Raw genomic sequence first — 13,772 nt, forward strand, 5'->3', positions numbered from 1 at the left:
CGTTGTACACGGACGAGCCGGATTTCCTGCAACGATTCCCGGCATCTCTCTCTCTCTCTCTCTCTTTCGAAAGAGAGGAGGAAGACTTTTACGAGTATGATCAGTCACGGGCGTCACGACGCCAACTAGGAGATGAGCCTCTCTCTCTACGAAGTACCAGAAACCTGGCGCTCCGACGAAACTTTGTCAGTGTCCCGCACGATTAGCGGCCAAAGGTCGATCTCTCTGATCTTTTCTGCACCGCGACTGAAGCTTTCCTCGTTTCTCCTCTCCTCTCACATAGCGCGGTTAGAAGGATCTCACAATTTCTTCCGCGCTGCACGAATTTATTCCAGTCCTACCTCCGCGGAGCAATTAGTACAGCGCGGTCGCCGCCCACGTTGCATCGAACAATTAATAGGATCGCGAGAGAGGCATCTGTACATGAATGTATCCGTGTCTTCGCCGAGGAGGAAAGAAACACGTAGTGTGCACGCGATCGCACACTACGAAACGATTCGCGATATCGTCTGGGGAAGTAGACGACTAAGATCTGCCATGTGGAACGAGCTAGTTATAATCTGGTACTCTCGAAATAGTTTGTTGTTTCTCGGATGCCACTGCAGCTTCACAAGAATATTTCCGTCATAATGAAAATTTTAGGCAACCGCGAAAAGCCAAATGCGTGCATTGACTCAACTTGGAAATTTTTGATATAAATAACAGTGTAGATTAATTATATAGAGTTATATATTTGATATATACTTTCGATGAAAAAATTCAGGTAAAAAGTGACACACTTTCATAAAAAGAACAAAGTGGATTTGTCGATAATAGTTAGAAGAGAGATGAAAATTTCATGTTTAAAATACATCGGATGGATCATATGATATCTGAAATAGTAAAAGTATTATAAAAGTAGGTCAGCTTGTGAATATTTTAGTTTCGTTCCTGTCAATATTTAACACGATCGCATATAAGTTTTGATTGATTCCACAGACATTGTTAATTACATTATTTTTAAATTCATCACTTGCAATTTTTTTTAAATCAACAAACGGTTTTTTCCCTATGTTTCTATAAATATATAGAATATAAATTTGGATACAATACAGAATCAAAGTTTCGTATACTCGATTTGTCACGGTTCTCATAATTATCTTGTAACAAATTTTGTCGGACGGAAGATCGGGTAAAAACGCGAGACCGGCCAAATCGTAGAAGTCCTTCGCGTATCAAATTCCGGCTTGGGATTTCGGACACCCCGTTGCGCGCATTTTCGTTTGCGTTCTTTTTTTGGTTGGCTAGCGAGAGAGAGGTATCGCCGACCGCTGCTTCTAAGAAAAATCGGGATCAGAGGAGATCGGAGATCGCGCCGCTCGTCCGAGAGATCGAGTCCGAGCTTTATTTTTACGACTGCTACGAATTGTAAGTACGACTCTCGGCTCGGGGCCCTCGTCGTTCCTCGTCGGGTCAAGCGAGACGTCCGCGCAACTTCGAGGCCGACGAGCCCTCAACAAAACTCGAACAATTCCACCGGACGCGGCGGCGCCCCATGACGTCGATTGTGTGTGTGGTCTGTCATCCTGATTCATTTCGAGATCCGTTCGGATTGTTTAGAAAATATACCTCCTTCCAACAATTTTAGACGGACTCGTGTTTCGTTTCAGAAACACGCCAAAGTAAACATCGTTTGTTGTAAGGGAACTTGACGGGAATCTGACAATTCCCACGTATTTTCGTGCGGTTTCGTGGTTCGGTCTAAATTTGCGCGCTCGCGACTCGTCATCGTGTCTTATTAAAGCGTTTCTACTAAAATACGTCATATATAAAAAAAAATGACATAAAACTTATTTTTCTGCTTATGAAAATTTCTCAAGCAACTTTTACAATAATATGACATGACATTAACATTTCGCATATTTAGATTAAAAGATATACGTCATTAGAGATATCTTATTTATTTTAAGAGCAAGAACTAGCGAAAGTTTATCGATTGTCGCCTCTTGAATTAAAGAGAAAAAATAACAAGAAAAATAAGAAATATAGAGAGAAGTTAACTCCAGGAATTGAACCAATTTGCGGATCATTTTCCTCTCGTCAGCGTCTGCATTTTCTGACAAATTTCGAAAGAGAAAAAAATCGACGTAGCGAACGAACACATGAAACGGACATGGAAAAGAGAAAAAGAGGTTCTGTCTCGTAGGGAGTTGTATGGGTTGGGCATGGGTCATTCAAAGTGCGCTCAGTGACCTATTGTAACGTAGGACAATATGGTGCCGGTCTTCAATGGCCGGCTGTTCCCGAGGTGTTATGTTATGTGTTGGCTGTTATTCAGATGGCTAGAGGCATTCAAACGCCATCGCCATGGCGGTTCACCATCGCGACACGAAGTTCCAAGAGACTGAAACTTAGCTTCCACCGGATCACGTTGACGATTACGAGTTGTTGATAAAGCCGATTAACAAATTGATTTGGTTTGAAAAGAGTATCAGGCATTTTCGAGGAGAAGGGAGCTTCTTATTTAATATCGCAAATAAATTTCTCTAATTATCAACTTCCATTAAGAAGATTATCAATTTATCTATTAATAAATCGTGAATATACTCCGACATCAACGCATGAATAGCAACTCTAGGTATCCCGAGATATGTCATTCATTGACAAAATTCGCGCAGGTACAACGGATAATTAATAATGTCTGAAGATCTCCAAGTGATTCATTCTAGTCTGGTGACTCATCAGGGGATCTCAGGCATGCTGGGAAGGAGGAGCAGAAAGGGCTGACCATGGTCCAGGATCAGATGTGCCTGGAGGGTTTAAGTCCACTCACTGCGCGTCTCACGCTCGAGAGGGTGGAAACGAGAACGCCCCGAGGCAGGAAAGGACGTCAGTGACTTAGCGGGAGTTTCCACAGGAAAGATACTCTCTCTGTCCTCCCACTTGCAGTACGATGTGATATTTGAATTTGCTCCTGTGGCAGGAACAAACTGTGCCCGCGGGCTTTCATTTTCCTCAATGATAGAACCCCAGATTTCATAAGAATCTATACTCCTGTAATTCTGGGAGCATCCCTTGCGTCCTTTTATTTTTCGTTCGATCAATCGTTCGGTCAGCAAGTTATAATTTTAATTATAAGATTTGTAGAATTATAGGAAATTATAATTTCGAGAAAAATTTTTTTAATGAAACTTTATCTACTCGAAATTTAAAAAACGAGGATGTGCAAAGATTCCACGATTATTATCGCAATTTTTAATGATTTAAAATAACTATGATTAAGAATGAAAATTTACAAAGAGAACACATAATACGAAATGTATACAAAACTCATCGTACAAGCATCTTAGGAATATCACGGGCAAATAACCGCAATACGCAGAATTCGTTAAACTTGACGGTAACTTCTCAATTAATCACACCGTGTCCTTGAAGCCTCGAACCCTTATTACCACCTACGGTCCATTCTTCGAAGCGCTCCGCGGTACGTTATGTTCTCTCGCGATTCTCATTAGTAAATCTCTCTATATTTCTACGTGAAGTGGGCGGATGGACGGAGAGCCGCGGCGTCAAGAGGCAGGCCGTCGCGGAAGCTGTCGGGGAACCGCCTTTCTCAAAGGATGCGCGTAAAGCGCGCACGGGGTTCTTTTTCTTTCTACCGCAGCCTCTCTCCCGTCAACCTCGTATCCTCCCTCGCCCCTTATGCGGTCTTTTCATTCTCGACGTCATCATATTTCCACGTATATACCTACGCAACGCGTTTCGTACGAGACTACCAACGTCGGTACTCTCGATTGTAGACGAGGGAGAGGAAGAGAGAGAGAGAGAGAGAGAGAGATTCCGGTCGCGGCGAGAGGCTTTATGCATCGGCAACTTTAAATCACAGCCTGGAAATAACTCTTACGTATGGATAGATAGTTATTACTATAAAGCTTATGTGGGACGTGCGTGCGGGACCTCATGGGTATGCGTTCCGCACCGCGACCGACTCGCTTGACTGGCCGTCTGACCTCAGCTTCCTTCGATTTTTGCCATCTCTTTATCGCCGCTGCCTCTCTCTCTCTCTCTCTCTTTCTCTCTCTCTCCGCTCTTTAACGGAAGAGGTACATCTCTCCCGGCTGACCGTTACTAATTCCTAGTTTGCCGCATATATGCCCGATTACTTATTATGTCGCCGGGCGACAAAGCATAGCAGATCGGAGAGACTTATGGACGTATTTATTTATCGGCGGTGTGCCGGATAAAAGACCGGAGATGACGCGGTTATTCTCTCCCCGAGCAAAAAATATTCTTCCATTTTTTTTCAAAGACAAAGCTAAAACTGTTAATGTACTTGAATTGATCGCCATGCTTTATTTATAATTGTGCAATTATAGGTTAATTTAACTCTTAATTTAGCGAAAAGATAGTAAATGAGATCAAAATAAAAAAATTAGAGATCTATAAATATTTGAAATAACGCTATAAAAAAAAAGAGATATTTATTATCGCTATTTAAATTTAAAAACTATGGACCTTTATAGAGTAAATTGATTAATTGGATTAAATTTACATCAATTCTGATGAGGCAAACTTAATTGTCAAGAGTAGAGGTATAAAAAAAATATATAATTTGATAAAATTGCTCTTTCAAGTGAATAAATAAATTTGTTACCTTTTAAATTTTTTCTACATGAGGCACAACGCACCGCGCGATGATTAATGAGAAAAAGAAGGAAAAATACTCGCTTTTTAGCACGGCTACGATCACTGTAATTTATAAAACGGCGTTATGCCCACTATGTGGTGTTTGGTCGACAACACCAATCTCAGATCTCGGATGCGAAACCACGTCAGGCCGTAGGTATGCGCGGAGGACTTGGGAAAGACGACAGGCTCTAAGTGGCCGAGCGGCAAAAGCGGTCGAAAGTGTCGTAAATTAATTGCGATGGAGTAGAAGCGCAGTCGCCGATCTCCCACCATCTGTCGCCATCGTGTGTGATGCGGGCCGAGATGTTAGAGTCGGACGACTCGGTCTTGGGGCGCGGCAATTTTTCGCCAAAAAGAAAATAAAGGATATAAGCGAGAATCGATTCGCGCGATGACTCGTGCGCGGAAGAAGGATCTTCGCGGAAACGTGCGTGATCGCAAATGAAACATGTCTGATTTATGCGCGGCGGAAAGGGGGAGAGAGAGGAAGTCGCATGGCGGAGAGGAAGCGAAGACGAAAACCGAGAAAGCGAGGGGAGAGAGATCGGCCTGGCGGCCCGCTGAATATCATTTTTTTCCGCTCGAGAAAATTTTTCACTTTTCCGCTTTCCGACTGTCGTTGTCGTCGCCGCTGCCTCTCCTATAAGAGGATGGATGAAGGGACGACGCGGGGAGGAGAGAAAGAGTTTCCCTCTTCTCACAGTTTCCGCTCCTACGTCACAAACTGCGGAACCAGACGCGCCGTTATTCGTCTTGTCGTTTGTCAAATCCGACGAGAAATCTCGCTTAGAGACGTCCCCCTTTCGTTTCTTTTTTTTTTTTCTTCCTTTCCACGAGTCGTCACCGATTGAGAGGCTTAAGCAATGATGCTCCTCTTCTCCCTCAGCTTTGTCGCCAAAAGCGAGAGATGTCGAGGGAAAATCTGTCGAAATTTGACGGAGGACTCACGAGGGAGGTTCCAGCGTGAAATCACAAAAATTCGCCGCTTCAGAAATTTCTTTCGGCATTAAAATTTTCTATGACACATTTAACGAATACTGCTTGAAAAAAAAATTGTTTTCCTAGCGTAAATATTGAATTTTATTAGATTATATACGCGCTATGATTTTTTTTTGTTCGACGAAAGTGTTTAATGCAGCGACAGACAGATAAAACCGGTCAGCACTGACAAAGGTTCGCAAGAAAATTTCGCAGTATTATAAGAAAGAAACCGTGGCTGAGATAAGACGGTTCTTGATTCGCCTTTCTTTTTTTTTTCCTTTTTGCCATTCTGGAAGCCGAATTTCGGCCGACGGAGTTTCGGGCCATAACCGATAAAGAACGGATCGACCCTGGAAAGTGGGAACCGGTTGCACTTTCGGAATTTATTTGAAGCTGGGTTCTTTAAGGATTCGTCGTTATTATATGCACGCGCGCGTTCAGACGCGTTTAAACTCTTATAACAGCACAGGCAGGAATCGATGTGCGCCGATATGAATCGACGTACAAAACGAATACGCGAAAAAAATGCGAATTGCATTATTGCGGGTGGAGCATAAAACACGCGGATAAACATATTTAAAGTCGATTCACGAGGGGAAAGAGAAACCGGTATTATGGTCTGTCGATTCTGTGCCCTCAAGAATATGTGCTTCGCGAGTTCTCGATTGCACTATATTAATGACGTACGATAATAATGACGAAATATTTATATCGCGAATAATTTTTCTTCAATCTAAGATACTTAAGTCAAATCTCTTATCGCGTGACTTATTCATTTGAATAAATTTTAATTCATCTGCTCTTGCTTCGATAAGTTACTTGGGGACGATATGATCATAGTCGCTTTTTTATGTACTTGGCATCGCGACATTATATTTACCGCATTATTTGTAATTTTATGGAACATACTGTTCTATAAAAGAAACTTTTATCGAGTCGCGAAATCCTGTCAAGCTCGGCGCGTTAACTGATACCGTATGCGAGCATTCTCAGACGCTCTTGTGCACTTTGTACGCAAAGTGTCAAGAGTATATCATTTCTCAAGCAAATTAGAACCGCGAAACGTGACAGCTCTTATTTGCTTATCAACAAAAAGATGTCATCCAGCTGGATGCGCGCAGCCGCCTTATTAAAAGCCGCGACTTGGGAATCTTTCATGTCCACGAGGTCACTAATTCGGGGTTAACAACCGTGGTAAAGGGTCGAGCAGGGAGGGAAACGGCGAAGAGGAGAGAGAGGAAAGAGCCGCGGCGGAGAGGCACGAACCGGAGAAGAGAAACGTTTGGTGATAGACGAAAAGATTGAAAGGGACAGAGGAAGGTGCCGAGAGGGCGAGCGAGAGAAAGAGAAAAAAAGAGTAGGCTAGTACCGGGCCACAAAGAGTCGGGAAGAAGAGAGAGAAAGAGAGAGAGGGGGGAAAAAGGAGCCAAGGCGATCCAATAAACATAAGAGTTTATCGAGCTGTTATGCCAGTCGTGGCCGCTTATCTCTTGGACACCCACTTAAACCTCGACCGGAGTCGTCCAGGTGAACCGCGTGAAAAACCTCACACGTCGCGCCTGCTTACCTGGCCCCCCTTCCTCTCTATACGTAAACGCATAGGTACGGATCCCTCTTCTTCGCAACAATGCGTGTGTGAGTACGAATGAACTCGGACTCTCATTGCAAACCGGTGTGTGCAACAGGCCCCGGGGCACATACGCGGGCCCCGTTGAATTTATTACGCGCCCACTGGCCCTGAGACGATTTTTCCGACCGTCGTCGACGTCCGTGAGGCCGCGTGAACGCGTCCTTGTCGAGTAATATGGAACATCGACATTTATTCCACTGCGAACGTGTTTCTATTGTTTCACTTTTTTTGCGTATAAGAAGTGATGCGATAATTCTTAAACTTATTTCTTATTCAATTCATGGTTTTTTCTCTCTCTTCCCATAAATATATAAATATTTTATTAAATATTTTAAGTATCTCAATTTAATATTTTTTTTTACGTGCCTTATATTTTATACATAATTATAATTATACTAAAACTCCCTTATTTATAAAGCTGTAGAATAAAAATGAATTTTTGCGGAGATAAACATGCAATTCGATCTACAATAAATAACAGATATTAAATTAAATAAATTATAATAAATTAATATATCTATTTTTTTTACTTCCGCTATTAAACATTGTATTTAATATCTTTCGATTTGCATTACGTTGACATCTTTCGTAACGATATTCTGTTTTTCTCTGTTTGTAAGTGCTACAGAGCTGCCTTTTCCGATTTTCGATAACGATGAGTCACGCGCGGAGCGCATTTCCCAGCGCTATTGCTTTTATCGCGGCAGATGTTCGCACGGCAATAATGGGACAGACATTGCAGAGCAATGAAGAGGGAGAGGGGAAAGTTGCAGGACGTAATTAAACCTGTCGGTGACTGTGCGAGAGGAGGCGGGAGGGAAAAGGGCGCGAAGCGCCAAAGAGCGGATGAGAGTTGCGGATTTTTCCCTGAAAATTCAAGGGAAACACGCGGAAGCAACATGTTGCCGGTTATTTGGCGTGTTGGCGCTTAAAAAATACACGAAAAGTGCTAAATCCGTACGGGCAAAGGGTTCGTAGTCCGGGTAAACGCACATTAGGTATAGGTGGATAGGTGTCCGCCTCTCGAAATACTCGCGAAAAATCGAAGTCGATCGCCTAGAATGGCAGCCGGATATACGTTTGTCGGAAGCGGCTCGTGTTGCGATTGCCCGTTGAAAAACAATTCTCGGCAATTTCCGTTTGAAGAGTTTACACTGCAAATCCTTCGGCCGCGAGAGAGCGCGGGGTGGTTTTATTACATGCCTGGAGTAAACTTTCCCGCCGCCGCCGATTCCAAATATACGCGGGCAAAATTTGATTTCGGATCGAATTTTCGTACACATGTAGAGATATTATTTTTAATATCTCTGAAAAATGGTTTTTCGAGGTATTTAAAATATTATTTTTCACATCGTAAAAAACCATCAGCCCGTCGATGTATGTTTCCAATTCGAATTATTAGGATATAAAAACTCGCGAGCGATTGGGATACAAAACGGATATATCAGTATTCAATTTGATCGGTTTATCTCGAATAACATTTCGATCGTTTTCGCAATAGACCTCCCGGCGAGAATCTCGATGTTCGATCTAAATAAACACAATCTTATTTCTCGCGTTGCGTTACTAAGACGATATAGTCAAATCGACCGAATATGTCCGGAAATGTTTATCGAAATCCTTCGGGTGTTGGGCGAGAGGACCCCGCGGGAGAGAATCCGGCCTCTCGGATGGTCTTCGCGCTCTGTTCTGTTCTGCTCTGCCAAGTTGCTCCGCCAGAATCTCTCGGTCGTTAGCTACGTGATTTTATTACATGCTTACGCTTATGGGAAATGCGCTCATCCCGTGACCTCGGCTTAGACCTCGCTATCTGCACCCTGCAGGGAGCACTTGAGAACACCAAGTTTCAGGACGACGAGTGTAGGCGGATTGAATAGGTATCAAAAAGAAATATATTTTTTTTAGATATTCGCATATTTTTATTATATGATAAGAAATCTAATTGCGATACGCGATAAAGAAGTGGAGATTTTAATTTATTGTGATATTTACAAGCGTGAATTTATTCCAATCTTCGTGTGCAACGTTGTTCATCATTGATCAAAACTTAACAGATTTAATAAGAAACTTATTAAGTCTGTTATATTTCTCGATGAGAATAATAATGAGAATAATTCCCAGATACACATGCGCAATATTTTAATAAAAAGTTGAAGATACCAGAAATCCAACACAACGAAATATTATTCTTATGCAATTTTAATGAATTTGGCAAATATTGAGAAATAATTGATAAAATAACCGATCAAAAATAAAAGCTGATTAATTGTTAGAAAATTAAATAAATCATCTTAGGAAGAAACAGTGTATCAGCATGTATTTAGAACGGTATGAAATTATATTTTAACGCCTATTAATATTATGGATTAATTATCTTCAATTCACATAACGATTTGGTTTAATTTCTCTTATCCCCCTGCTCTATACTGTACTGTCTCTTTGATGTGGAACACACAAAGCTACAAACTGAAAAAGATAAATATTGCACGAAAAAGGGGCGAGTTACGGACACGCCGGGTAGGACAGGCGACACAAACCGGTATTTCAACACTGTATTTACACTCACATCACGGATGTATCTGCCGTACTTTATTGTGAAACGATTCTCGATATTATTACATATGCGAAATGTTTACTGACGTTTTCAATATTTGATTAATCCCTTGCAATTAACATGCACAATTATCTTCAAAGCAACGAACTTGATATGAATCATATTCCAATCTGCATTTAAATACTCCATTAACATGTTAAATTATTAATCTCCATGTACAAAAGATAGAAAATGAAATAAAATTTCGCACATGGAATGAGCGACAAGATAACAATACGCGCGTATTATTTGTAATATCTCAAGCGTGTTTTGGACCATTATGATATATTTATCCAATACTTTACTAAAATGTCGCTTATATACGCGGCGGAAAAAAATACCATCAGCTTCCTACAGTCGCGTCGAAAAGGAAGAAAAAAAAACGAGCGGAAATAGAAAGCGGATTGAGATGGACAATACAGCGCGTTGCAAAGACTGAAACTGAATGTGGGCCCGCTTGCATAGTAGGATTTTGATTGGATTTGCCACGCTGCACCTACGTATTAGCTATTCACGGTCGGTCGCCACGCAAGGGCCGGTCTATTACTAAATCGTAAATCGCTCTTAACGGTACCAAACACGCTGGATAGAGGTTTGGTTGCACCGGAATACCAATCGTCCACCTTGTGTCCCCGAAACGCGCGTCGTCTTTTTTTCTCTTCGACGACGTCTGGCCGGATTAATCGAACTCGCGCGTCGAATTTCAATTCACGCACTTTTCCCGTTTGCGTAATTCTTTCTCTTAGTCGCCTCATTGTCGGTTTGTAAATATTTTTAGGCGAAATAACGATTTTCTCAACTGTTCGTAAAAGCTGGAATTTTTTTTTAATTTTTAATTTAATTTTTAATTTAATTTTTTTAATTTAATTTTTTTAAAAAGATGGATTTGCTTATAATAATATTTATTAATTTTTCGTATCACTTTAGCTTAAAGATATTTCTTTATTTGAATTTAAAGTAAACAGACTTTACGTCTTTGCTCTATCTTCTTTTTTTTCCTTTTAATTCTCTCGACTCTGAAAATCATTAGGTCTCTCACTTTTTACCTTCGTCCAAGACATTAATGTCGAATCATAGCTCAACGAAAAGAGGAGAAAATATAAAAAGAGGAAGAAGATTCGCGTGCATATATTCCTGTGGGAACGCGGATGAAATTCCTAACGGAACTGTGACGTGTGGTAATACAAATGCCAGCATGTGATTGAGATGTATGTACTAAGCTTTTACGAATCTTCGAAAATTATGTATTTGCTCCAACTTGTTATATCTTGACGAGTTTACTTAAACTTAATTAATCGCTGTTTCGATTTTACATCGATCAGTTAATAGAATGAATACGATTCACGTTTACTTAATCATCTATGTAAATAGACTCTCGAATATACAGCTTCGCAAATTGATACAAATGGTCCGTAGTTTTTATCTTTCATTTTTTTTTGTGGTTAGTCAATTTCGTAAAAATATCGTTGTTCTTATTCTTGCAAGTTTACATTTTCTATTCTTTACGCAAACCACGTACTTCGAAAATTTATTGTCCGTCTCTGATGATCTATCACGCTCATTCTCGTGTTTTGAGCGAGCAAATATTTCGACATTCAAAGAACAACGAAATTTTCTTACGCAAGTATTTGTTGATTATTCAAAAAAATATGAAAAGTATCTTTCTTACTATTTATAAGAGTGTATATATATATATATTTTTTTTTTTTCAATAATATTAATATGCACATAAAATCAAGAGTTCACAACTAATCTTATTCATCGTTTACGCATTTTTTAAATTTATATTTTCTTTCATATAACATCAAAATTATTTTTAATCGGCATTCCTGTTGCTTTGCACGTGTGCAATTATATGTACTAGATATATCCTTTTAGACATAAACAAAAAATTGTTTTCTTATGCATACTCATATCGCGCGTGCTGCGAAATAATCATACCTCTCAGAACGTTCGTTTCAATCGCGTCCGGTCTTCGCGTATAATTTCACGTACCCGCTCGTTACGCGGCTATTTCAGTCACGACTAATCCTGCAAAAATCCGTAACGCGACGCAACGCGCCTCAGACCGATCCAATAAGCGTAGGACCCGTAAACGTCGCGCCGTGGTCCACGAGGCAAAGCTCACGGGATGATTTACGGATCGAGAGAGGGAAAGGCGAACGAACGAACGCAAGGCGAGAGGAAAGGGCATCTCTGCATATATACGACGCGCGAACGAAACGGAACGAAGGGAGCGAGGACGACGGTAAATCTTGGCGCGATTGACACGTGTGAAATGCGTCGGCCGGACTATACCAGGGGCCTAGTGCTTTGACTCCGATCCCCCGTTGCAAGCGCGCTCAAAGACTTCCAAGAGAGAAGGTTGGCTCCAGCTAACTCGTGTAACGCTCTAAAAAGGTGCCGCAATATGCTCCGCTTACTTCGGCACCTATCGAAACTGCGGCGTACATAAACTTTTCTCTACCGAATTTCGACCGAAATTGATTTGACCTCGAACGAACCCGGAGAATGAAAGAAGAAGAAAAAAATGACGGTCCGTAAAATCGAGATTCTGGTTTCCTACAAGTCCCGATCGTCGTAAACCTCTTCCGGATCGACCACGCTTGCATTATACGTTTAATGCAATGGCACGTGCTGTGTCGTGTTATTCGTGATCATACGTGGCAATATATATTCGGAAGAGCTCGCTGTCGCAGAACCTCGATCTCGAAATCGTTCAGGTGACGAGCCGCCGTCAAAACGAAGAAAATCGGCATCTTCGTAGTCGCTAGTCTCTCCATTAATGGTGCCGTATATCCACTCGATATGTCGCGACGCGAAGGAGAATTCAAGGGAATTTGTGATCAAACGCGTAGAGCGATTATTTATGATAGTTTTTCGTCCGTTGCGAAAAGGAACGAAGAATCGTAAAAGTAGACATTATCGTAGCACCTCGTCTCTCGGCGCACAAATCTGCCGCGTCTCCGTAATACACACATACCGGCCTTTTCCCAGTCCCGACAGTTGCATATGAATGGCATTTACATGGCAAGTCAGGGTATGCGGAAGAAGAAGTCGAATTCATGGGCTTGTCAGCGTCGCTTTTGAAGTCCAAGATTTGAGTTACGTTAAAGTATACTGTGCGCTTATGCGTATACGGTTCTTAACTTACGACCCGTTTGAAGAAAGATCCTATTCGATCTTTTAACACGGTCATTTGTCCTGCCGTAAGAAATGCCCGTGAAAATAACGGAAACAAAGAGCCGACAATATTTTCGACCAAACACAGAAAACAATGCCGTCTTTTGAAAAAACGTTTAACATCATTGATGTTTTTTTTTGCCAATGTTTTTTTCTGTATTGGCAAAGTTGTCTCGTCTCTCCAGTCCTCGACTATAATATATATCCAGACGCGTGTCAGAGGATTCCAACAGTTTCGCATCTTACCTTGAAAATGACATGACAAGACTTATCCCCTCTGCGTCGTCGTCGTCGTTGTCGGCTTTTCCGCGTCGCAAAATTTTAGAAGAGCTTCTAGAAGATGTAGCCTGGACGGGCAGCAGGATTGCCTGTTGGAGAAAGAGAAAGAGAGAATTAGAAAAGGACAACGTTATATATGGCGCTCGAGGAAGCGGAAGGACACGCGTCAAGTATATTCGGAGGATTCTCGTGTCCAGTTCCGCAATTTTGCAACTTTCGCACTTCGCCACGGCTACGTACAGACACTAACACAGTCACACATACATATATAAAACGTACGAACGTGAAGACCGCAAATGAGACTCTATTCAAGATTAACCGATGACTGAGCTGCTCGCGATGGAATATTGATGGACGCGATTCTTAAGCCGTGTGCAAGCACGTGTTGCGACTACCGATGGATTTCACCGCACATTAAAATACAGAATTGTTTCCGTT

The 13,772-nt window shown here is 41.5% G+C and overlaps 1 protein-coding gene across 1 annotated transcript in view; it reads right to left on the bottom strand.

Moving 5' to 3' along the window:
* The window catches only part of LOC145937414 (uncharacterized), a 192,125-nt gene that overhangs the window by 119,959 nt on the left and 58,394 nt on the right, over positions 1-13,772 (bottom strand). Inside the window, exon 4 of the mRNA XM_083040432.1 lies at positions 13,302-13,423. Coding sequence (XP_082896558.1) covers positions 13,302-13,423 — 122 coding nt within the window. The remainder of the gene's footprint in view (positions 1-13,301; positions 13,424-13,772) is intronic.

Source organism: Prenolepis imparis, unplaced genomic scaffold (assembly GCF_030444845.1).
Source record: "Prenolepis imparis isolate NDT839.2.m4 unplaced genomic scaffold, iyPreImpa1.0 SCAF_6, whole genome shotgun sequence".
NCBI lineage: Eukaryota > Metazoa > Arthropoda > Insecta > Hymenoptera > Formicidae > Prenolepis > Prenolepis imparis.